The following is a 23,240-nucleotide window of genomic DNA, read 5'->3' as shown; positions in this document are numbered from 1 at the left end:
CCTCTCCAGCTGTGGCTTATCAGTCATTACAGACCAGGCAACCGCTAGACATGTTAATCACAGTCCCCCAGAAGGTCTTAGATTCCCTCGGCTGGTGGGTGGACCAGTCCGTATTGTGTGCGGGTCTTCCCTTTCACCCGTCTCAGCCCTCGGTATCCCTGACAACGGATGCCTCAGATCTAGGCTGGGGGGCCCACCTAGGGACCCTGCGGACGCAGGGCCTATGGTCCCAGGAGGAGGTGGGGCTACATATCAACATGAGGGAGTTGAGAGCGGTCCGCCTTGCTTGCCAAACGTTTTGTCATCAGCTTCAGGGTCGTTGTGTAGCCGTGTTCACGGACAACACGACGACCATGTATTATATCAACAAGCAGGGCGGCACCAGGTCCTCCTCCCTGTGCCTCGAGGCGATACGACTCTGGGACTTTTGCGTAGCCCACTCCATTCACCTCAAGGCTTCCTTCTTCCCGGAGTACGGAACACGCTGGCGGATCGATTGAGCAGATCCTTCCTGTCACACGAGTGGTCCCTTCGACCGGACGTCGCTCTCCTTCCATTTTCCGGAGGTGGGGTTATCCCCGGGTGGACCTCTTTGCGTCCAAGGGGAACAGGAAGTGCAAGCGTTCTGCTCCTTTCAGGGCAGGGAGCCGGGTCGATAGCGATGCCTTCCTCATCCAGTGGTCGACCCACCTGTACTATGCGTTTCCTCCGTTCCCTCTGGTTCACAAGGTCCTCCTGAAGGTGCGCAGAGACAGGGCTCGTGTGATCATGGTGGCCCCGGCATGGCCCAGACAGCACTGGTACACCATGCTGCTAGACTTGGCCGTAGCCGACCCAGTTCCCCTGCCCCTTCATCCGGACCTGATTACCCAGGACCACGGGTCCCTCTGTCACCCAGACCTGCAGTCGCTGCACCTAGCGGCGTGGCTCCTGCGTGGCTAACTGGTTCCGAGCTGCGCTGCTCCACGCCTGTGAGAGAGGTGCTCTTGAGCAGCAGGAAACCATCCACAAGAGCCACATATTCGGCAAAATGGAAACGCTTCTCCTGTTGGTGCGTAGAGAGAAATCTCCGCCCTATGGAAGTTTCGGTATCCGAAATCTTAGATTATGTTTGGTCCCTCAAAGAACATGGTCTGGCCTTATCGTCGTTGCGAGTCCATCTGGCAGCTATCTCCACCTTTCACCCGGGTGCGGACGGTCGCTCCGTTTTTTCTCACCCGACGGTGTCGAGATTCCTTAAGGGGCTGGAACGGTTATTCCCTAACGTCCGTCCCCCTGCTCCAACCTGGGATCTTAACCTGGTGTTGTCCCGGCTCATGGGGCCCCCCCTTTGAGCCGTTAGCTACTTGCTCCCTGCTTTACCTCTCTTGGAAGGCTGCCTTTCTAGTAGCTATCACCTCAGCTAGACGGGTGTCGGAACTCCGAGCCCTTGTGGTGGACCCCCCATACACGGTCTTCCACAAAGACAAGGTGCAGCTTAGACCACACCCTGCCTTTCTACCCAAGGTGGTCTCAGCCTTCCACGTCAACCAAGAGATTTTCCTCCCGGTTTTTTTCCCAAAACCTCACTCCTCAGGCAGGGAGCAGCAGCTCCACTCGCTGGATGTCCGTAGAGCTCTCGCGTTCTACATAGAGAGGACCAAACCCTTCCGCAAATCCCCCCAGCTTTTCGTGGCGGTAGCGGACCGTATGAAAGGGCTTCCTATCTCCTCCCAGAGGTTATCCTCGTGGGTTACGTCCTGTATCAGGACCTGTTATGACTTGGCCCATGTCCCTACGGGCCGTGTGACTGCGCATTCTACCAGGGCGCAGGCGTCGTCGCTGGCTTTCCTGGCCCGTGTGCCCATCCAGGAAATCTGTCGGGCAGCGACCTGGTCATCGGTCCACCACCTTTGCTTCCCACTACGCCCTGGTACAGCAGTCGAGAGAGGATGCGGCCTTCGGAACTGCAGTGCTCCATGCCGCGACTTCTCACTCCGACCCCACCGCCTAGGTATGGCTTGGGAGTCACCTAACTGGAATGGATGTGAGCAATCACTCGAAGAAGAAAAGACGGTTACTCACCTTTGTAACTGTTGTTCTTCGAGAGTGATTGCTCACATCCATTCCACACCCGCCCTCCTTCCCCACTGTCGGAGTAGCCGGCAAGAAGGAACTGAGGAGCGGGCGGGCCGGCAGGGATATATTTGGGCGCCATGGCGGCGCCACTCCAGGGGGCGACCTGCCGGCCCACTGGTGTTGCTAGGGTAAAAGTTTCCGACGAACGTGCACGCGCGGCGCGCACACCTAACTGGAATGGATGTGAGCAACACATCTCGAAGAACAACAGTTACAAAGGTGAGTAACCGTCTTTTCTAGGAAAGAGGCCAATGGGATGTTTCGATCTAGGAAAGAGGCCAATGGGATGTTCATAGTACATAAAGTTAAACATATGCCAAGAGGCTGTGGTTTAACAGAATTTTTTCAGTACAAGTCTCATGGGCTTCTGTCTCATGCCCATAGCCTCTTCCCTGGCTGCCTGAGGCAGTGCTGCCCTGCCCACCCCCGTACCCTCCCCCTATTTCCTGCTTACTGTCGATGGCTAGAGTTGGTGTTCTGTGTGGTTCCTAACCTCACAACTACTCTATTTCTTCATGATTTTTTCTAGTAGTATATAGTCAGTTAGTACTTTATAGTGTTAGATTTAGTGTTTGCTTTAGTTCAAGTATTTCCTTGGTGATGCCCTTACCAGGGTTTAAACGCTGTCTCTCGTGTGGGGGAGCAATCCCCAACAATGATCGCTACACGCAGTACTTGCTGTGCTTAGTAGAAGCCCTCTTCAAGGAGCAGTGTTCAATTTGCAAATCATTCACGAAACAGACTCAGGGATCTTCATATAGAACAGCATCTGCTCAAACAAGAGATGAGGCCTGCTTCAGCACTGAGGCTTGTGTTGGATCGGAGGTCGCCCTCACGTTCCAAGAGTGCTGCTACTTTACAGTCTGGAACTGGCGCCTCTGAAAAGACAGAGGTCCTGGTCAAATGTACTGAGGAAAAGGTCACGTGAGACTGATCAAGGTTGCTCTAGGTTACGTGTGGACTCATCTGCATCCTCCAGAAGGCATGTGGGCTGGCACAGTGTGAATGCCAGCATGCGGGATGGAGCAAGTCCCATCAGTTTCTCCCAAGTACTGCACAGGGAGGTCAGAGAATACATACCGCTGAGTCCTGTTTTGGTCTTGCAGCATCTGTTGATTCTGGTCAAGAGCAAAGGGTGATGCCAGCACCCACTGTTTCCATTCTGGTGGTGCATCATGAAGCAATGGACCTCCTCTCCTTTTCTGTCCCAACCCCACCATTGGTCCAGAAGTTTGCCAGGGCTACATCACGATAGCCTCGTTGGCTGGGCAGGCCACTGAACCTGAAAGTATGTCAACACCACACCCCAATGATTCTCTTCCACAGTTAATTGGAGTGGAGCTGGTACAGGGCTTGGCACAAGAGACTTCTTTGGCCCCCCTGCTGTCGGCACCACTGATAGTGGCACTCACTGCCCTCCACTTCAGCACCAACAGTCACCTTAGTACCGCCGCCAACTTTGGGGACAACATTATTTCTGGCACTGGAAACAACCGAGGCATACTCGGTGCCAGTGGTACTGATTCCAGTGTTGGCACCAGTTCCATCATCATTCTGGGCATCGGCCAAGTCAGACTAGTTAGTCGCTCCTTCTAGGCTGACTCCACCTTTATCCCATGAAGCCCAGGACTGCTCAATGTCCAGGTTGGGATCTTCCTCCTCTCCTTCTCCACTGTCTGACCCACACTGGAGGATAGCAGAATTGGTGGTCGTCTCATGGTCAGGATGAGGGTTCCTGGCCCAACACATACTGGCCACTGGTGCCCTATCCATACCAGTGGCCTCTATGAAATCCATGGGATGCTCCATGTGAACTGGCCATAGAAGATATGTCCTTCAGTGGCCGACAATGTCTTGGACAAGATGGACACGTCTCTGTACTCCAAGAACTCTAGGGCTACCCTGCATATATGCTGGCAGTGTGGAGGTACCACCAGTATCATCTGCCGCACACATTGGGCAACCTCTCCCTCCCCCGAAACAGTAGAACTACCCTAGAAAGGGGCATAGGTCCCAGAAAGGAGGCATTCAGGTCTGGTTTTGTCCAGTCAACATGCCTTCCCCTGGCACTCCTCAGGAGCCCATTTTGACTCATTGGTCCAGAGCAGTGTTCCAGTCATTGCTCCCTTCTCCCCATCCCCTCGGATTGGGGACGGTTTGGCTTGCTTTCACAATGGTTGGGGCTCAATCACCATTGACAGCTGGGTCTTAAGTACTGTCAGATAAGGCTATTCCATCCAGTTCCTTTACATCCCTTCCCTCCCTCCTGCCCTCCCCGTCCCTCTTCAGGGACCCCTCTCATGAGATACTGCTCCTCAAGCAGGTTCACTCGCTGCTAACTTTGGGAGCAGTGGAGGAGGTTCCACTAGAACTCCAGGGTCAGGGCTTCTTTTCTCAATATATGCTGGTACCCATATCCAAGGGAGGGGTAAGACCCATACTTGACCTTCACAGCCTCAACAAACATTATCAGATACATGAGATTCCAGTGGTCACTCCTATCAACTGTCATCCCCAATTTGTCTCAGAATGACTGGCTTCCTGCTCTGGACTTTCAGGACACTTTATGTGGTGATTTTGCCAAGCCACAGAAAATTCCTTCGATTCGTCATAGCAAAGCATCACTTTCAGTATATGGTGCTTCCCTTCTGCCCCTCAGGTTTTTCCCAAATGCATGGTTATGCTGACAGCACACCTCAAGAAGAAAGATTCCACATCTGCCCATGCCTCGACAACTGGTTACTGAGAGTCAGGTCCAAAGAGAAAATCCTTTCATACATTGACAGTACACTGTCTGCATCTCATCCTAAACACCTGAAGGTCAACTTTGGTTCCGACTCAGAAAATCGAGATCATTGGGGCCATAATAGACTCTACAAATTGGAGAATATTTTTGCTGACCATTTTCAGACGATTTGCCGCCTTTCCCTCAATCTGCAGTCTCAGCCTTTCACAACAGTTGGGATGTGCCTGAGGCTCTTGGGCCACATGTCTGCTTGCATGGATGTGGTTAAGTTTGCAAGGTTGTGTCTTTGGCCCCCATAAATATGTTTCAGGACAGTTTACTGTCCAATTCTTCACTCCTTGGACAGATTGTTCCATCTCCTTCCAGTGGTCCTGAACTCCTTGCAGTGATAAAGCTTCTGGAGAATTTTTGTGAGGGCATTCCCTTCATCCAGCCTTTACTAGCCAGATCTGTTGACACTGATGCCTCCCTGATGGGTTGGGCAGCACATCTGGGGATGTTGAAAATTCAAGGACTGTGGTCAGAGCAGGAGTCCTCACATCATATGAACGTACTAGAGCTTCAGATCATCTACAATGCATGTCATGCTTTTCCGGACCATAGCAGGGCTCAATGATTCATATACTTACCAACAATACCACCACAATGTATTATGTGAACAGGCAATGGGGAACACACTGCAGGATGTTATGCCAATAGGCAATCAAGTTGTGGCAGTTCTGCATCAAGGAGACTACCAATCCAATAACCGACCACTTGCCTGGGGTTAATCAGGAATTGTTCCTTGAGTCACAAGTGATCTCTGAAGATGAGTGTCCTCGGGGTCTTCTTCACAGCTTTGGACATTCTGATAAGACCTGTTTGCTATGAAGGACAAGAAATGTCAGCTGTTCTGCTCTTTAGGGGGCTTCAGTCCAGGCTATCGGTCCAGTGCTTTCCATCTCAGGCGGCAGTTGGCTCTGCTGTGCACTCCTACCCCCCAATCCTGATCATCCCACAGGTCATCTTTAAACTTGAAGGCAGATTGGACCAAACCCATTCTCATTGCCCTGGTGTGACCAAGGCAGTGCTGGTTCTCAAACTTACTCAAGCTGTGAACTGAGCATTTCATACCTCTTTCCTCCATCCTGACCTACTCACGTAGAATCACAGTTGTATCTTACATCCCAAGCTCAGCTCCATGCATCTCACAGGTGATTGCTTCGTGGCTGAATGAGGAGGAAGAGCGGTGTTCGGCAGCTGTTCAACAGATTCCACTCAGATTAGAAGGCTCTCTATCAGAATGGCCTATTCAGTGAAATGGAAGCAGTTTTTGCTGTGGTTGTTGGCCCATAGAATTCAATTAATGCTGACATCTATTCAGGACATCTTGGAGTACTTTCTGCACCTTCACTCATTGGGCCATGCACTTAGCTCATGAAGAGTACATCTGGTGACGATAGTGGTGTTTCATCCCCATAGTCAGGGAAAATCAGTCTTCTCCAAGGCCACAGTAGCAAGATTCTTAAAAGGGTTTCTTTGTCTCCATCCCATAGGCAGAATGTGAACCGCCAGATGGGGGAGGCTAGCCCCCAGCCCTGCCCCTTCCACCCAGCCCCCACCTTTGTGCCCTCTTCTAGAGCCAGGAGCCCCCCCTTGAAGCTACTGGCCCCTGCCCCAGGCTAGCGCCCCCAGCCCAGAGTGCCCCCAGCCTCCCCTCCCATCCCCGGAGCAACAGGAGAGCAGGCGGCACGGCCACAGCGCCCCCAGCCACAGAGCTCCAGGAGGGCAGGCAGCATGGCCCCAGCCTCCCCAGCACCAGGAGGGCAGGTGGCACAGACCGAGCTGGAGCCATCCCACAGGTAGACTGGAGCTGCACCAAGCGGAAGCAGGAGGGTGAGTCTGGAGGCAGAGCTTGGACGTGGCCATGCCTGGCTGTTTTGGGAGGCACAGCCTCCCGCAGCCTATGATACCTGCTGTCCATGCTCCATCCTCTGGTCCAAGAGCCAGTTCCACTGTAGGACATTAGCACGGTCCTAGCTGTTTTAATGGGACTTCCATCTGAGCCCCTGACATCTTGTTCCTTTCTGATTTTATGTCAGAAGACTGCATTCCTAGTAGCAATAACATCCACAAGGAGAGTCAGTTTGTTGCAGGCTCTAATGGCAGAGTCTCCTTATACACAATTCTCTAAGGACAAAGTAACTTTACAACGACACCCAAAATTTTTGTCTAAACTAGTTTCTCGGTTTCATTAGAAGCGGGTGGTATATTTACCTGTTTTCTTTTAGAAGTTGCATTCATCTCCTGAGGACTAGCATCACCAGCGTTAGATGTCAGGCGATGTCTAGTCTTCTAACTGGACAAAACGAAACCATTCTGTGCTTCACCTCACCTGTTTGTGTCATATGCAGATTGTAAGAAGGGGTAAATGGTCTCTTTACAGATGATCTCTAAATAGATAACACCCTATATCGAGACTGCATATGAAATAGCTGGAGCTGTGCCTCCTCAGTGGGTGTGAGCGTGTTCTACGAGAACACAAGCAATGTCAATACCGTTCCTCAATGATGTCTCAATATTGGATATTTACAGGACTGCTACATGTCCCTACATACATTTTCAAACCATTATGCCATTACTGCATCTTCCAGGGTGAATGCAAGCTTTGGTATGGCCATCCTGCGATCCTTTTTTAGGTAGTCTGAGTCCCACCTCCTAGGGGGTACTGCTTGTGAGTCACCAAAATGAAATACACGGCTGCATCAACTCAACAAAGAGGAAATGGTTACTGACTGTAACTGTGGTTCTTCGAGATGTGAAGCAGACATGTATTCCACAACCCACCCTCCATCCCTTCTGCATCTGAGGTTAGTCTTTGGGCAATCGGTGCAAAGGAACTGAGGGGGTTCGGGCGGTGCTGCCTTATATAGCCATGGGAGGGGCTATGGCCACAAGGCACGAGTGCTGCCCTTCCAAGGGTACTGCTAAGCAAAATTCTCCAGCTCACATCTAAGTGGAAAATACATCTCCATCACATCTCAATTACAGTAAGTAACCATTTCTTTCTTCGGTTTATGCAGCTAAAGCAACTGCTAGTGTTCAATAATAACTTAAGAGTTCCCTGTTCAATATTATTGCTTTTAAATGTCAGACATACACACACTTTAGAGAGTTCCAAGTTGTAAACTAGTACTCTCATTAGTTTTAATGGGTCTACTCATGTGAGTAACCCCCACTAATATGAATAGGGGGATTGTGAGATAGACCCATTGAAGCAGCTTGATCAAATATTTAATATAAAGAACAGCCAGATTCCATGAAATAAACTGTATATATGTTTATTCTTACAAAAACTATCGAGTTTACAGTATGACATTGAAGTACTACTTTAAACGTTAAAGTAAATGACATAGTTTAATAGTGTTCTAAAATTAATTTTAACAATTGGAAATGAAAGTGTAAAATTTGAAGCACAGTTGAGAACAGGCATATTGATTTTTCTCCTCCTTGCTAGATTATAAACAAATTTGAGAAAAAAATAATGATTGTTTACTGTTTCCATAGCCGTATAATATAGTTTCAGTACTCAGAGTAAGAATGCACTAAAGCTGCTATATTTGGGTTCTCTCCATAAATTGAAACAAGTCTGATCTAAAGCTAATTTACTGTCTTGGAATAGAATTGATCTTGCTTTCACATTTGATTCACCCACTGCAGATTTTGAGAGGAAGAAAAATAGCATTGTTAGGTCAGTTTAACTAGGCCAGAGTTAGAAAAGACTGGCAAACCAACTGTTTTAAATATTTTTTCTTATTTCTCTCTTTGTCTTTCTCTCTGTGGATTTTTTAAAATAACATCTTGGCTGATTTTAATATAATATGTGGAGTCATTCATATAGACCCTCATCGGTCATGGATCTACTTTACAAAGCGGTACATCAGTTTATTACTTCATAGAAAATACTGTCAATTTGTTACCCCTAGGATTAGCTGTTTTGCACTGAGACACTTCTGTTTAACCTGCGGGGTTTGATATAACATTAATAGGAGGGAAGTTCTTACTTTGCTGAGATCAATATATTTCTCTCTGTCTTTACTCTTCAAAATGGATTGTCACACTTTATAGTCAAATACATATGTTCGGCTAAGACACATGTTGAAAACATAGATGTGCATTTTGATAACAGATAAACTAAAGATTAAATTTTGGGCTTTCCATGTTCAAATAGTTACAACTTCTAGCAGTCCTACAATAAAAGACTGTAAATCTCATAGGGGAAAGTATTTAATAAAGAAACATTTAATTTTCAAGCTCATGAGAGGTTGCTATAAACTGCAAGGCAAATTCAGTGTTCACTTGCACTCCGGGAAAGCCAGCTGAAACCAGTAATATTGTATAGGATATGAAGGCAGAATAGGTTTAATAGGATGCTATCAATATATTTTTCATAATAGTTAATCTTCGTTGCTCTGAAATCATCAGAGTATTAAGATTTTGACAGTTTTAAAAACAACCTTTGTCCTTAAAATTGCACAGAAATAAAAAAAGTGAATTGTGAAAGCCTTCCTTAACATACACATTTTGACAATTTTTAATTGTACTCTTATGCATCTAAACTAGATACACCAACAACTACTAAATTAATTTAAAATACTTTTTAATCAGTCATTAATCAAATAATAAGAAGTGTGTGTATGTGTATATGTAGAGATAGATATAGATATATTATTTGTGTTAATTTCACTAAGAAAATAAGAGTCTACATTTTTTCTCAGTGCTGTTATATGAGCATTTTTTCTCAATTCAAGGTTATATTTGCATTTAAAATATTAGGTAATAATGACAAAATAAGCAAAGATTGTTTTATATAGATAGTTTTCTAGAGATGCATTAAACCTTCTCTGCCATCTATGATAGAAAGGGCTATATATATTCATAAGTGAAAGAAGAGCAGGAGTCAAAAATATTACAACTGTGGTCTGACCAATAAGACACGAGACTGCTAATTGCTTCCTGTCTCTTTTGAAATTACTCAGACTGAGCTAGATAGTAGTTATGATTACTGTACAGTAAATGTCTATTGTTCCCCACACCTCAGTGTGGCAGGTAGATGCGGATTTGGCCCTGACTGAAACCAAATTTAGTTTATCTAAAACATTAAGAGGAATTAATTTTAAATCACTGTATAATGTATGAAACATGGCACAAAATGATTAAGCAGATATATGAGAATGCAGTATAATTCTTTGCACACTTTGCGTATGCAGTGCTCAGATAAACACAGCTGATACAGATAGTAGTGCACAGTAATTCAGGCTTTTTGAAGTTATTTATTCATCTAATTTTCCACCTGAGGATCTTCCAAGCGAGAGTCTGTTAATGACACAGCATTTAATAAAAGCATCCAAAATATACAATGTGTCTACAGACCAGCATTGGTGATGGGTTTTGTCATTTGACGTGGAGTTTGAGTATAGGCATTGTAGATCATTTTAAAACATGTTGTTTTTCTGTTCCTATTTAGGAGCAGCTCCCATTTTAATTCCATACTGCATTTTATTCCGAACAAAAAGTACCCTTAATTGTTGTGTCGGTCACAGGAATTTTTTGAACACGCATAACACACATCATGGCTTCTAAAGGTATATCTGGACAGCCAAAGTTGTGCCTGGGCTAGCCTGAAACCGTCTAGTGTGAGTAACAGTAGCTGTGAAGACAGCACAGCAATGCGCTCAGCGTGGGCTACTGAGCCGAGTATGTACCCAGGGTCTGTGCCAGACCTGTACTACACCCACTGAGGTCGACGTTGTGCTGTATTTTCTGCTGCTGTAACTCATACCAGCTGGATTTGAGCTAGCTCATGTAGACGAGCCTATGCACAGCTTTTGCTATGCTGACTACCCTTAATGTAAAGTACAAGCATGTTTGTAAAAAAAGAAAAGAAAATCTCACACACACAATTTTGAAATCCTGTCACTGCCATTTGTGAGTCCCTAAAAGTTGCTGCCTTCCCATCTTTTCATGAGAATGATGCATAACACACGTTGGCTTAGGTCAAAAGAGAAGAGTCTAGATGATCACAAAATTAGTTGTGGAAAATCAGTGTCAATGTCTGAAATAAATTACTTCTAGACTTGAAGGAAGTTCCAGGAAAACAGAGATAAGTTGTCAGTAAACAGTTACAATGATTATACTTAGTATAATTATTTCATTGGAGGATCTTCAATCCATTAATTTAGGCCTAACAAATCCCTCCCCCAAAAGAGAGAAAAGTCATCTTATACCCACCTAATAGATGAGTAGACTGATGCACATAGCTGAAATTCTCTGCATTGAGATTATATAGAGGGTGGCCTTGCACCCCTTTTCTTCTTGGGATAGGTCTTGCATCTCGTTAATTGTCTAAGAATTTGATTCCCTCATCATCATAATTTCATCCAGGGAAATTAAGTGATTTGCTCTAACTGCTGTTCATCATTCTCCCAGAAAGCTACACAAAATATAAAGAGGGGAGGATAGAGGAGGGGAGTTGTCACTATAAATACTGAAAAAAAAATGAAACAAGTTAATATGCATGGCTGATGTCTTTCATATTTGTTTAGTGAGAGCTTGGTCTAGTGGCTAAGCACAAGACTGAAAACTTGTCTATACTTGTTTAAATCAACACTTTGGCAATCAATGAAGCAATGATGATTTAGCAGGTCTGGTGAAGACAAGTTAAGTCAATGGCAGAGCGCTCTCCCATCAACATCTGTACTCCACTTCCCCGAAAGGCAAGTCATCGGGAGAGCATCTCCCCTCGACACTACACAGTGTAGACACTGCGTTAAGTCTACCTAAGGCCTGGTCTACACTGGGGGGCGGGAGTTGATGTAAGATACACAATTTCAGCTACGTATCTTATTTTGACTTACCTCCCGTCCTCACGGCATCGTATCAATGGCCACGGCTCGCCCGTTGAGTCTGCTTCCGCCTCTCACCCTGGTGGAGTTCTGGAGTCGACGGGAGCACGTTTGAGGATCAATATATCACGTCTAGACGAGATTGCGATATCAGTCCCCGATAGATCAATTGCTACCTGCTGATTCGACAGGTAATCTGGACGTACCCTAAGTTACGTCAACTTGAGTTATGTAACTGAAGTAGCGTAACTTAGGTCAATTTACAGATTTAGTTTAGACCAGGCTTAAGAAACAAAGATCAGTGTTCTATTCATGTCTTTGTCACTGATTTTCTGCCTAACGTTGGGCACGTCATTTAACCTGTTTCCCTATCTGTAACATGGAAATAATAATACTTATCATCCAAAGTTGTTTGTAAAGCACACACAGGTCCTAAAAATGAAAGGCACTATTGAAGTGCAAAGTATTATTAACAATAACGTGGAATTATTTGTGTATATTCTAGTGATGCAAGTTACAGTTACCCAGTCACAAATTCAACTTAAGTTTTAAAGAGGTAAAGATTTAATTTACTGTTAAAATTTGTTTACTTACTCATAGTCCCTCTCTGTTTGGCTTGGAGCCAACTGTTCTGATTTCTTTCTCATTTTTAGCTTCTCTTTTCCTTCATTACCCATCACTCCCTGTGACGTTCCCAGTGTGCATGTAGAGAAATAATTGTGCAAGATCTGAAAAAGGGTACAAAACCATCAAGACTGGAACTTTTTGCTTACAACTTTACTGTACCTATCCAATGTATTTTAAAACACTCTTAAATGTTAAGTTCAACCATCCTGTCTGCCTGCCCGCTGCTCCTCTCTCCTCCCCTCCCCCACCCAGTGTCCCCTCCACCCCACTAGACATTTCCATGCAGGGGAGAGCAAATCCCAATTGAAGATGGAGAAACATGATCAATGAAAAACTTTCTTCTAAGCTAAAAAGGATGGTCAGCTACTTCCAGTCACAAAATTGCTGTTACCCACTTAATGTACTGGTTTCTATATCACCATCTATTTGCAGCTTTTAAATAAAATATCAGGCATAAAACCACATTTTTATGTAAATGATATAGGAGAGTCATTTACTAAATCACATTCTACTTTTTATGTTGCACATTTGTCTGTACAGCGAGGTTTGTATCATTTTCGGAGTTAGCATATTTGTTAATAGACATCTTATGAATAGCAACACACCAGCATCAGCACAGAGTTGCTAATGCAGTCTTTGGCTACTGTAGCAAGGCTGATGTGTATTGGCGAATTCACATTAGCATAGCCACTACTTGTCCTGCACTAGATAATGGACTCAAAGGTTAAGAGCAAAGGATCTCAACAGATCCAATCAGCGGAGCTTTTCCAGGGCTAATTACCTCTTTACTGCGCTGACTCTAATGTGACATGTTTATTGCCTTAACTAACAACTCATTAGCTTAGTTGATGTTTTTGTCAATATTAATTCGTTCATTTAAGCCAAGTCAAACCTTAAACAAAGATGTCCAGACTGAGAAACTGGCAGCAGAGTGACTTTTCTTTAGTTCATCTTTTTTTTCTGTAGCTCAATTTAAACAAAATAAATGTTGACAAGAGAAATATATAGAGTATTTTTCTAAAGGAAGCATGTATTTAATCAATGTGCTACTGTTTGTTGCATATGGCACTTTTTTATAGGACTCAATGTCTAGGAAATAAAATTAAAGTAAACTAAAGCACATGATTCATAGCTTAATGTGTGTATCAAGAAGCAACAGTTACTACTCTTTGACTGCATATTTACAGATTAACATAAGAAGGCAAGTCAGTTGTTAGCTACTGTAAACTGCTAAATGTGGTGAGCAGTTTGTTCAATAAAAAAAAACAAGCAACTTGGAGAAGTCTCGTTTTAAGAACTGCCTGGAGAAAAACCCATAAAAATCAATATTTTATCTCTACCACTATAACTATCTACAGTAATGTTATTAAAAGGGGTAATGTATAATTACACAGCAATAATGATAAATTACATTTACCTAGGAATTTTACTCTTTTTAGCTGTCATTCACATTTTATAAACAGTTACTAGTTAATTGTTTTTATTTTAATAGAGACTGTTTAAAGTAAAATTCATAATTATAATTATTGAGCATGCAGAATCTGGACTTGGCTTTTAATATGCTGAGTTCTTGGCTGGATCATTCTCTTTTCTAATTATTGTCATTTTAAAAAGGCAGAAAAGAAAGGTGAAAAATTTACTTTACATTAAACAGTAGAAACTGATGATGGTGTAGTGTTATTCTTTGATCAAAAGACTCTATAGTCAGGCAGTCACTATTAGTAGTTGCATTTAGCTGTTAACTGCAATACAGCAAATCTCAAACAAAATCTGAAGTTATTGTGTTATCTGAAGAGTCTTACATGTACTCGGTGCTTCACAAAACATAAAATTGCAGGGATTCTGCTCCAAATAGCCAACAGTCAAAATCAGATAAATGCAATACATTGAGGTCTGAATGATGTGTGGAAATGTGTGAAGAGATTGCCAGTGAAGAGATCAATTTAGGATGGGTTCACAAAAGTGGGGCTAAGTAAAACTGCACAACTTTCTTTTTGTACATGGATTCTCAGTTTAAAATGTCTTTCATTTATGTGCCATAATCAAATAATCAGTTTCTGAGAGGCACCAGTAGGGGTGTGAAATTTTATAACAAAGTCTCTTCTTGCTAACTTTCAGGCAACACCTTAAGTGCACAGCTTGCGTTTGGGCTGTGCACTGAAGGGTATCTTGGGACCCAAGAATGCTCTTCCTAGGGAAACTTGCGGCTTGCCCCAGTCAGCTGACTTGTGCTTGCAGGGTTTGAGCTAACAGGTAGACACACCTCTACCCCAATATAACACGAATTCAGATATAATGCGGTAAATCAGTGCTCCAGGGAGGCAGGGCTGCACACTCCGGCGGATCAAAGCAAGTTCGATATAACGCGGTTTCACTTATAACATAAGATTTTTTGGCTCCCGAGGACAGCGTTATATCGGGGTAGAGGTGTATTTGGGCTTGGGCTGGTGCCTAAGCTCTGGGCTCCTCCCCCGTTGCAGTGTCTCAGAGCCCAGGTTTCAGCCTGAATCTGAACTTCTACAACACTGCAATTAAACAGCCCCCCGCCTGAGTCCAATGAGTCCAAGTCAGCTGGCACGGGCCAGATGTGGATGTTTAAATGCAGTGTAGACATACTCTCTGCGTTTGCTGCTAAATCCCTGTGGCTATGGTGTGTCCAGTAGCTCTAACATCCATGTTTTGTAGGGGCAGTGACCTCTGCCCCACAGCTCTACCCTTTCTTCACCTTCCTGCTCCTGTTCCACTCCAAATTTTCCCTGTGCAATCACACACTGGAGTCTTGCATGGTCGAACTCCATAACCTGCAGGGTATTTACACCCTTTGGGCAAACTCTCCAGCGTAGTTACTATGGCTGAGTCAGGTGACTGATTCACTCGAATAGATAGAGGACACCACCTAATACCAAGGCCCTATCCTCAAGATGCCTTCTGCACAGCTGCTATCATATACGGCCCTGCGAATGGTGTGTTGGTGGGTTTTATGGTGACCCAGAATTGGGGTGGAAAACTTTTGCCCAGCTTTCCTTTACCTTAGGCTTTTCTGACAGGCACCCATGTTCATTTGGCAGCCAGAATTTGGCCCTTAATGTAACCTTTTTGGCTTCTTCACTTGGTAATCAAATGTGACACAAGGTAGAAATTAAAAAAAAAACAAAACCCAAAACTACAGGTATAGATTTGTATTAACGTTGAGTGACAGCCATTGCAAATAGTTATTTTCCCTGCCTTACAAGTAAAATATTTTGTTATACTTGAATTCCTTTTTATTAAAGTCAATCACTTGAAGCAGAGAGAGAAGGATACAATATGGCACCATGCCACCTGTACTCTGTGACCTGCACTTCTGGGGGAAGGACTTCATTCACTTGGTAACACATTATTAATTCATTTGGCATTCATTGTAATAACATAAATCATCAGAAATTCATTTGGTTTTAAAGTGCATATAATATGTAATCTCAAAGGGTTGTCATTGTAATTGAGCTATTAATTAATGTAGCATTATTTTTAATGTGACCTTCTTTTCCTCGGTCTACTGTTCAGCCTCTGACATTGGTAGGTAATTGGTAGCTGTTTCTTCATGTATATTCAGGACATTCCTGCTTTGTGAAATATTTGTAATATTTTAAGATAAACCAATATTAACAATATATCCAAGGGTTCATCAGTCTCTATTTGGTACTTTAATTTGGTACAGTACACTGGTGCAGTTAGCAAGATTTTGGAAGTGAGTGTTACGCACTGCCAGATGGCAAGCAGAAAAAGAATGTTATGGATGGATCACAAGTAATTTTCCTTTGTTGGCTATTCAGCGTGTTGTTTATTGTCATGCTTATTGCATGATAGGGGAAGTTTCAGTATGAGAAATTTTCATGGGGCTTCTGGCCATTCCTGAAAGGGAGAAAAGAGGCTACTCTGATGCCCAGATCTACCTTTGCTGTAGAGCTATTCCTTGTGTATACGGTTCCTAAATCACTCCTTTATAGCAGCAGCTGCCTTCTGTGCAGCTCAGTGCAGACAAAGAATTTTCATTTGACTATTGCTGATTCTTCCTTTTCTGTCATTTCACTTTCTAACACGCTGCTGTGACGTATTTAAGACAAGTGAGCATGTTTCCTGAGCTCGCTGCCTCCATGTATCAGACTGTCAAGAAATTTCCCACTGGCAAGTTTCTCTTTTTGCTTCATGTGAGGAAGCTGCCTACAGAAGTCTCAGTATGGAGAGAAGGCCAATGTGGCTTTCTGACATCATCTGAGGAGCTGACAGCAGCAGCTTTTAATCGAAGTAAATCAAGCGTTGCCCATGAGTAATTGTCATGATGGGATTAAGTTTAAGGGAAATGCTGGTGAAATACACCTTTACACTTAGGAAACTACTCCATTTTTGCAATATTATTCAGCAAAGTTACATCCCCAGACAGCACTGTTCACTTAGATTGAAAGCCTGATTCTTCAGATGATGTCATAAGGGATCTTTTAAGTAAAGGATAGAACGTATATCCTGATGAGACAGACACAATTAAAGCTGGTTGGAAAATGGTCACTTTTTTCCCCAAAAAACACTTCAGCCACCTCTGTCAGCTGGTTGAAAAACAGTAAAAATAAGTCTGAAAAAGTCATAAAAAATGCTACCAACTCTAGCCACAATTCTGACCAAAAATCAATATGACTTACAGTAGATTGTGGTTAAGCTGCTAAAAGTGTTTGCAGTGGAATGTTGAAAGCTACATCATGTGCGTGGCTAGAGCATAATGTGCTTTACATAATGTTGTGATCATTTAAAAAGATGCTGTCAATTTTAATTTTTTTAATTGTCTAATTAAAAATCTTGCTTCTAAAACATTATTTACAGGTTTTATAAATCTTTTTCTTCTTCCTATTAATGTCTATAAGAGCTTTTCAGTTATCTCTCCCTTGCTTACTGACTACACGGGAAAATGAAATAATTGACTATGCACAAAGTGCTGTGAAATGCAGCCTGTTAAAAATACCCTGTAATCTCTTTTAGTCCTAGTAATTTTAAGGGCTTTTTAAAAAAACAGTAGTTACAAATTTGTCACACAGAAATAGAATTTTTAATTGGTGATCTTGTAGCCCAGTAAAATCATATTTTCAGGACTGTTTGGTTTGAAAATTAATGAAATATAACGCTGTCCTTGGAAGCCAAAAAATCTTACCGTATTATAGGTGAAACCGCGTTATATCAAATATGCTTTAATCCTCTGGAGTGCGTAACCCCGCCCCCCGGACGCTGCTTTACTGCGTTATAGCTGAATTCATGTTATATCGGGTTGTGTTATATCAGGGTAGAGGTGTACTATATGAGATTTAAAGGAACGATATACATGCAGTCCATGCTATACATTTGAAACTTGTTTACAATATATTTTTGGCTGAATGCCACCTGTCTTTAGGTGTTCAACTTCTTACCATAAAATGGCTGCAGTTTCTGACCTAGGTACATATTTCCCCAAGTTCAAGAAGGATAATAAGCAACTGCAAAGATGCTGACTCCCTTAACATGGTTAAACTTACAGTGGTTTTGCTGTCAAGTTTGCATGAAATCAAATTAATGCAAATTAACTCACTGTTTTAATCTGATTTTAGGTTGGACTTTGTTATGCACTATTTTGCACTAGCTTATAATAATAAACCAGCTCCAAGGAGAGGTATTATTGAGAGAAGAGAGCTTGCATGAAGTTATTTGGTTATCAGAGACAGGAAACTGAGGCTGGGTACTGCAGCATGACCCCAGGTCACAAGGGGACATGCAGGAGGTAGCTGGCCCTGCTACGAATAGTCCTACCGAAATAATACAATATGGATGGAATCAATAGTCTATAAATATTAGTATAGACTCTAATAGAAAATTATTGCCTTCCTATAGTTTATCTATCCTAAAGAGTTTTATATTAGGCACATAATTCTTTATTACATTTTACAGGCAAAAATCCTATAGAAGGGTTATCACTTTTTGTCTGGGTTCCTAGTCTGACATGTGTTGGTGGAAAAACCTTCCCCACTGCCATTTCCTTTTAGCTAGAAAAACTTTCCTGCATCTTTCTGCCTCATTTTAGAGCATATTTTTCCTTGGTACACTTTTTCCTCTCATTCTCTCACCGCCTACTTATTTTAAATCTGTGATTGGACTATTTAATTCGCTAGAGGGTTGACATACCATTTACTGGAAAGATCTTATATTAAATAGGGCCCTGATCCAGCAAACGATTTGATATAATATTTTGTATTTGTAATAATTATTTTTATTGCAGCAACACCTAGCTATCATGGTATGATTGTGCTAGGCTCTATACAAACACACAACAGAAAAATGGTTATGCACCATAGAGGTTATGGTCAATTAATATAATTGATATAGGCAGCACTATGCATCTCTCCTTTCACTGACTTCACTGGACTTGTCCACTGAAAGCTTTTACAGCATATGGATCTAATATTGTATTGTATTCTATGAGTAGATTTCCATACTATTATTCATGGTAACTTCTTAAAAATAACAAAGCAGAATCAATTCACTAGTTTTCTTTTTATTATACTAGATTTTATCCTGTTTTGTATGGTAGGTAAAGCTTTGACATTCCTTCTGCTACAACCACCAAGCCCCAAACTTCCTCCACACAGCACCATCCGCAGAACTGCCATTGATCTGATTGGGCGAGGTTTTACAGTATGGGAGCCTTACATGGATGTCTCCGCTGTATTAATGGGCCTTTTGGAGCTCTGTGCTGATGCTGAGAAGCAACTTTCAAAGTATGTATTTAATCCATAATTTTGTGTGTGTGTGTTCTGTTCTGTTCTGTTCTGCTTTATTGCACAAGTTAACACACATGAAAATACAGACATAACCATTGTATTTAACTGGGGAGGAAGCCCCCTTGAGTTTGAGTAATTTGAAATCTGGCATTTGTACCAACAACACCAAAATTAAAATTACTGATATACGACAGTTGACTTGTTTTTGTTGTCTCCGCTGGCTCTGATGTGTAATCTCAGGCCTTAAAATTTAGATTGACATAGTTACAGCACTAATGGGTGTGAAAAAAGATATCCCTGAGCCCCAGAGCTAAGTCTACCTAACACCTACTGTGGATGCAGCCAGGGCGACAGAAAAATGCTTCTGTTGATCTAGCTACTATCGCTCAAGGGAGTTCCTACTGCAAAGGGTAATCCCCTTCCATTGCTGTCATCTGCTCCATACTGTGGGTTTATTGAAGGAGAGCTACAGTGCCATAGCGATGGTGCTGTCATGCCTCTAGTGTAGATACAGCCTCAGAAGGGGAAAGGCCTAGTCACATAGGGTATGTTCTTGTACTTGAAAAGCTAGTATTTTCCAAAAGCTTTTTTTTTTTTTTTGCTCCTATTTTCAAAAGCATATTTTTGTTGTGCAGCATTAAATGTATACTGTGAGCTAATATCTTTTGGGTATTTTAGAAAATACATTTTAGAAAAAGCTGTTTGTTTTATTTAGAAATACTGCTTATTACATGTAGACACAATTATTTTCTGTGACCATTTAGACTTTTATACTTTCCTCAACTAAACTTGGTGTGCATGGTTAGCATCTCAGTAAATTGTGGATTTAAACATCCCTAAGAGATTATGAACTCAATAGACCACAAACTGTCTCCTGGGTCAAAAAACCAGCTTGTTAAGCTAACCTAAATAGGGATTTATACTTTAGACTGTCTTATAGTATGCATCTTTTGTTCTGTGTGGCACATAATCCACCTTCTAAATTGGTATTTGCAATTCATCAGATCAAAAAGAGATTTCTCTTGTAAAACTGCCAATTTGAGGTAAAATTCAAAATAAATATTTTTCACAATAATATTTTTTTCAAAATAATAGTGTATGGTATGTCCCATTGTAAAAAACCACTAAATTTATATCTACACAACAACCCATGTTTAAAACTTTCTCAAAATATGTCTTCAAAACTGGTTTGTAAAATGCTGCAAGAATTTCTTTTTAAAACTTATATTAGTTTTTCTTTATTATAAGTAATTTCTCCTGAAAATACTTTAGTTCAATCCAATCCTGTAACTTTATTTGAAACTCACAAAACCAATGAAATAGAGCCAGGTTCCTCCATCCTTCTCTAATCCTCTGGTGTTTGTTTGTCCTCAGGTACTGTGATGTATGGTGAATTAAATAACTAAATTTTGTTTCCATAACTTGAAATCCTGTGATTATGTTGATATCGGATAGTTTTTGTTTGTTTGTTGTTTAAGATTTCATAGGAATTCAGCTGTAACTGGTATAGTGGTGGCAATTTGTTATCTGGGTCCCTCTATTTCTGGTTTATTCTGGTCAGGACACCTCTCAGGATCAGGCTGATGAAGGCTTGAGGTCCCAGGAAACAGTGGGGTTGACAGCCATGATGGTGAAGCTTACTCTAGTAGCATCCATCTGTCCTTTCGTTCTGTTCTTTTTGTGGTTGTTTTTCTTTTGTACTTTCCCAGAAAATCTTTCTTGTAAGGACCCAAAAATGGAGTGGTGGATGGAACAGCCATCCTCTCATTATTTTGTCCACCAGTTAGGACTAATAGCCAACATACCGATTTTGGCTTATTAACTTCTGGCTCCCCACCTCCTGGTTTTTAACCAGCATAATTTCAATGCAGTCCTTGAATTATATCAACTCGGCTTTTTTGTCTAGCCTAATTCAGTTATTCTGTATCCCTTTGGACCTTTTCCCATCAACATTTGTTATTGTAGGTTACTGTAACATCTTATGAACTTTTACCTAATTTTTACAGTTGAGCTTCATGGTTCAGGTAATTTTATAGGCCCGATTGTCATGACAGGGCCCCCAGTGAAGAACTAAAAGACCACTATGACCAGAAGCCAAGGAGGTGGACCTCTCACAGGAAAGACATGGGAATGGTGTGGGAAGCAGACCAATCCTTTGTATTTGAGATCCCAGCTGCTGTTCTGCCTCATCTATGCTTGAAGCCTACAGAGAGGAGGTTTTGGCTGGGCAGATTATGGGAAAAGGGGCGCTTAAAATCATTGGGCAGGATCTGTGGCAGCTGCCACTGCATTTAAATGACCCAAAGTACTGCCTATCATTGTCTAATCAAAGGATAAGGGGAAGAGTCGTGTCATTGCTTAGACTCTGGTGCAGCAGATTCTACTCAGTGGTCCCAATATTTCTACCACCCAGACGGATGCAGCCTATTTACTTCCAGGGTGCATATGCTAATGAGTGAAAGGTTAGTAGAAGAGAGTATAAGGAGACAAGGTCTATGTGGTAAGCTAGAACAAGCCCTGGGAGAGCGTTTATCAACAAGGAGGCAATTTTGAACTGAATCCTGAATGAATGATAAGCCAGTTGAGCTGTTTGAGGATGGAGGTGTGCGATTGGGAATGTTTGTTCGTATGAGAATGCAGGCAGCAGCATTGTGTTAGATCTAGGGGACTGGGGCTTAGGGAAGCCATATAAAAAGTAATTGAAAGAAGAATGAGGATGTCAGTGGAGGTGGTTGTGATGGTTCTCAGGGTACAAAGGGCTGTAACTCACATCCTTACCCCTCTGCCTCCAATGTGAGGTAGTCTTGCTTGTGGTGACTGGGTGCTAGCTCCCTAACACCACCAGCCTGTCAGCCACTCAAGCCACTCTACTCCAGACTATGCCAGCCCTGTGTTTGCCTTGCAGGTTAGCAAGAGGTGCACCTCAGTCCCTGAGTCCCCTTGAAGCATTCCCCTGTGATATCCAACCGCAGACACTGGTTTCTCACAGAAATCCCAGGTCCTCGTACCAGTTTTACTTTAACTGCCGCCCCTGTATAATACACAGCACTTATAATGAAACAAAAGAAGGTTTATTTAATAAAGAATAGAGATTACATGAGAAGCAAGAGAGAGTGATGGAAACAAATGGTTACAATACAAAATAAAATAATAAAATGTGAATGAGGGTCTACAATTTATTATGTGACCCCATTATCTTATAAGTAGGTTCTCCCCCCTGACCTCCATCTCCCCAAAGTTCAGTCTGTTACAGAGCTGACTGGCTTCACAGGAAGCAAGATCTAATCATTCATGAAAAACACCTCTGCTCAGTAAGGTGTCTTTGTGAATGGTTCCAGAGTGCTTCTCCTCACTCTAGTTATACTGAAACAGTCTTTTGTCTTTATTCATATCCAGGGCGATCCCCATCTGTTATAATGCTTCTTTTTTACCACCAACTGGTTTTGATTATTTGCGGTTGTCTTTGGTAGTTTTCCATTGAGTCTTCTGTAATGGGGCAATTATAGGCAGTTGAACCTTGCATTTCATCACTGGCTAACCAGCAGAGGTGAAAGTAAGCCGGTATGGCTTACCGGCAAGAGCCAGTATACCATGCCAGACTGCACTGGCTTCAATGGCAGGGATTTAAAGGGCTCTGGACTCCCTGCCGCAGCAGGCAGCCCAGAGCCCTTTGAATCCTACCCGCGGCTCGGGCGGCTGGGCTGAGGCCGGGATTTAAAGGGCTCAGCGCTCCCGCGGCTGCGGGAAGCCCAGAGCTCTTTAAATCCCTTCCGCAGCTCTGGCGACCAGACTGGGGCCGGGATTTAGAGGGCTCGGAGCTCCTGCGGCTGTGAGGAGCCCAGAGCCCTTTAAATCCCGCTCGCGGCTCCGGCGGCCGAGCTGGGGCTGAGATTTAAAGGGCTTAGAGGTCCCACGGCTGCGGGCAGCCCACAGCCCTTTGAATCCCGCCCGCAGCTCTGGCAGCTGGGCTGCAGACAGATTTAAAGGGCTCAGAGCTCCCAGCAGCGGCAGGGGTTCCGGGCCCTTTAAATCCTGGCCCCAGCCCGGCAAGGCTCGGGGTTAACCGCAGCCGCGGGAGCTCTGGACCCTTTA

General features: G+C 43.1%; 1 protein-coding gene across 5 annotated transcripts in view; it reads left to right on the top strand.

Moving 5' to 3' along the window:
• WDR7 (WD repeat domain 7) overlaps positions 1–23,240 on the top strand; it is a 351,772-nt gene that overhangs the window by 234,716 nt on the left and 93,816 nt on the right. For all 5 annotated transcript variants that reach the window (XR_004001091.1, XM_030568068.1, XM_030568066.1 and 2 more), the window contains one exon: positions 18,959–19,145. Coding sequence is in view for 4 of the 5 variants with exons in the window: in XM_030568068.1 (XP_030423928.1) it covers positions 18,959–19,145 (187 nt within the window). In the remaining variant the exon portion in view is untranslated. The remainder of the gene's footprint in view (positions 1–18,958; positions 19,146–23,240) is intronic.

This window comes from Gopherus evgoodei, chromosome 6, assembly GCF_007399415.2.
Source record: "Gopherus evgoodei ecotype Sinaloan lineage chromosome 6, rGopEvg1_v1.p, whole genome shotgun sequence".
In the NCBI taxonomy this organism is placed as follows: Eukaryota; Metazoa; Chordata; order Testudines; family Testudinidae; genus Gopherus; species Gopherus evgoodei.
The sequence above is the reverse complement of the archived record's forward strand: the minus strand, read 5'-3'. Positions and strand labels throughout refer to the sequence as shown.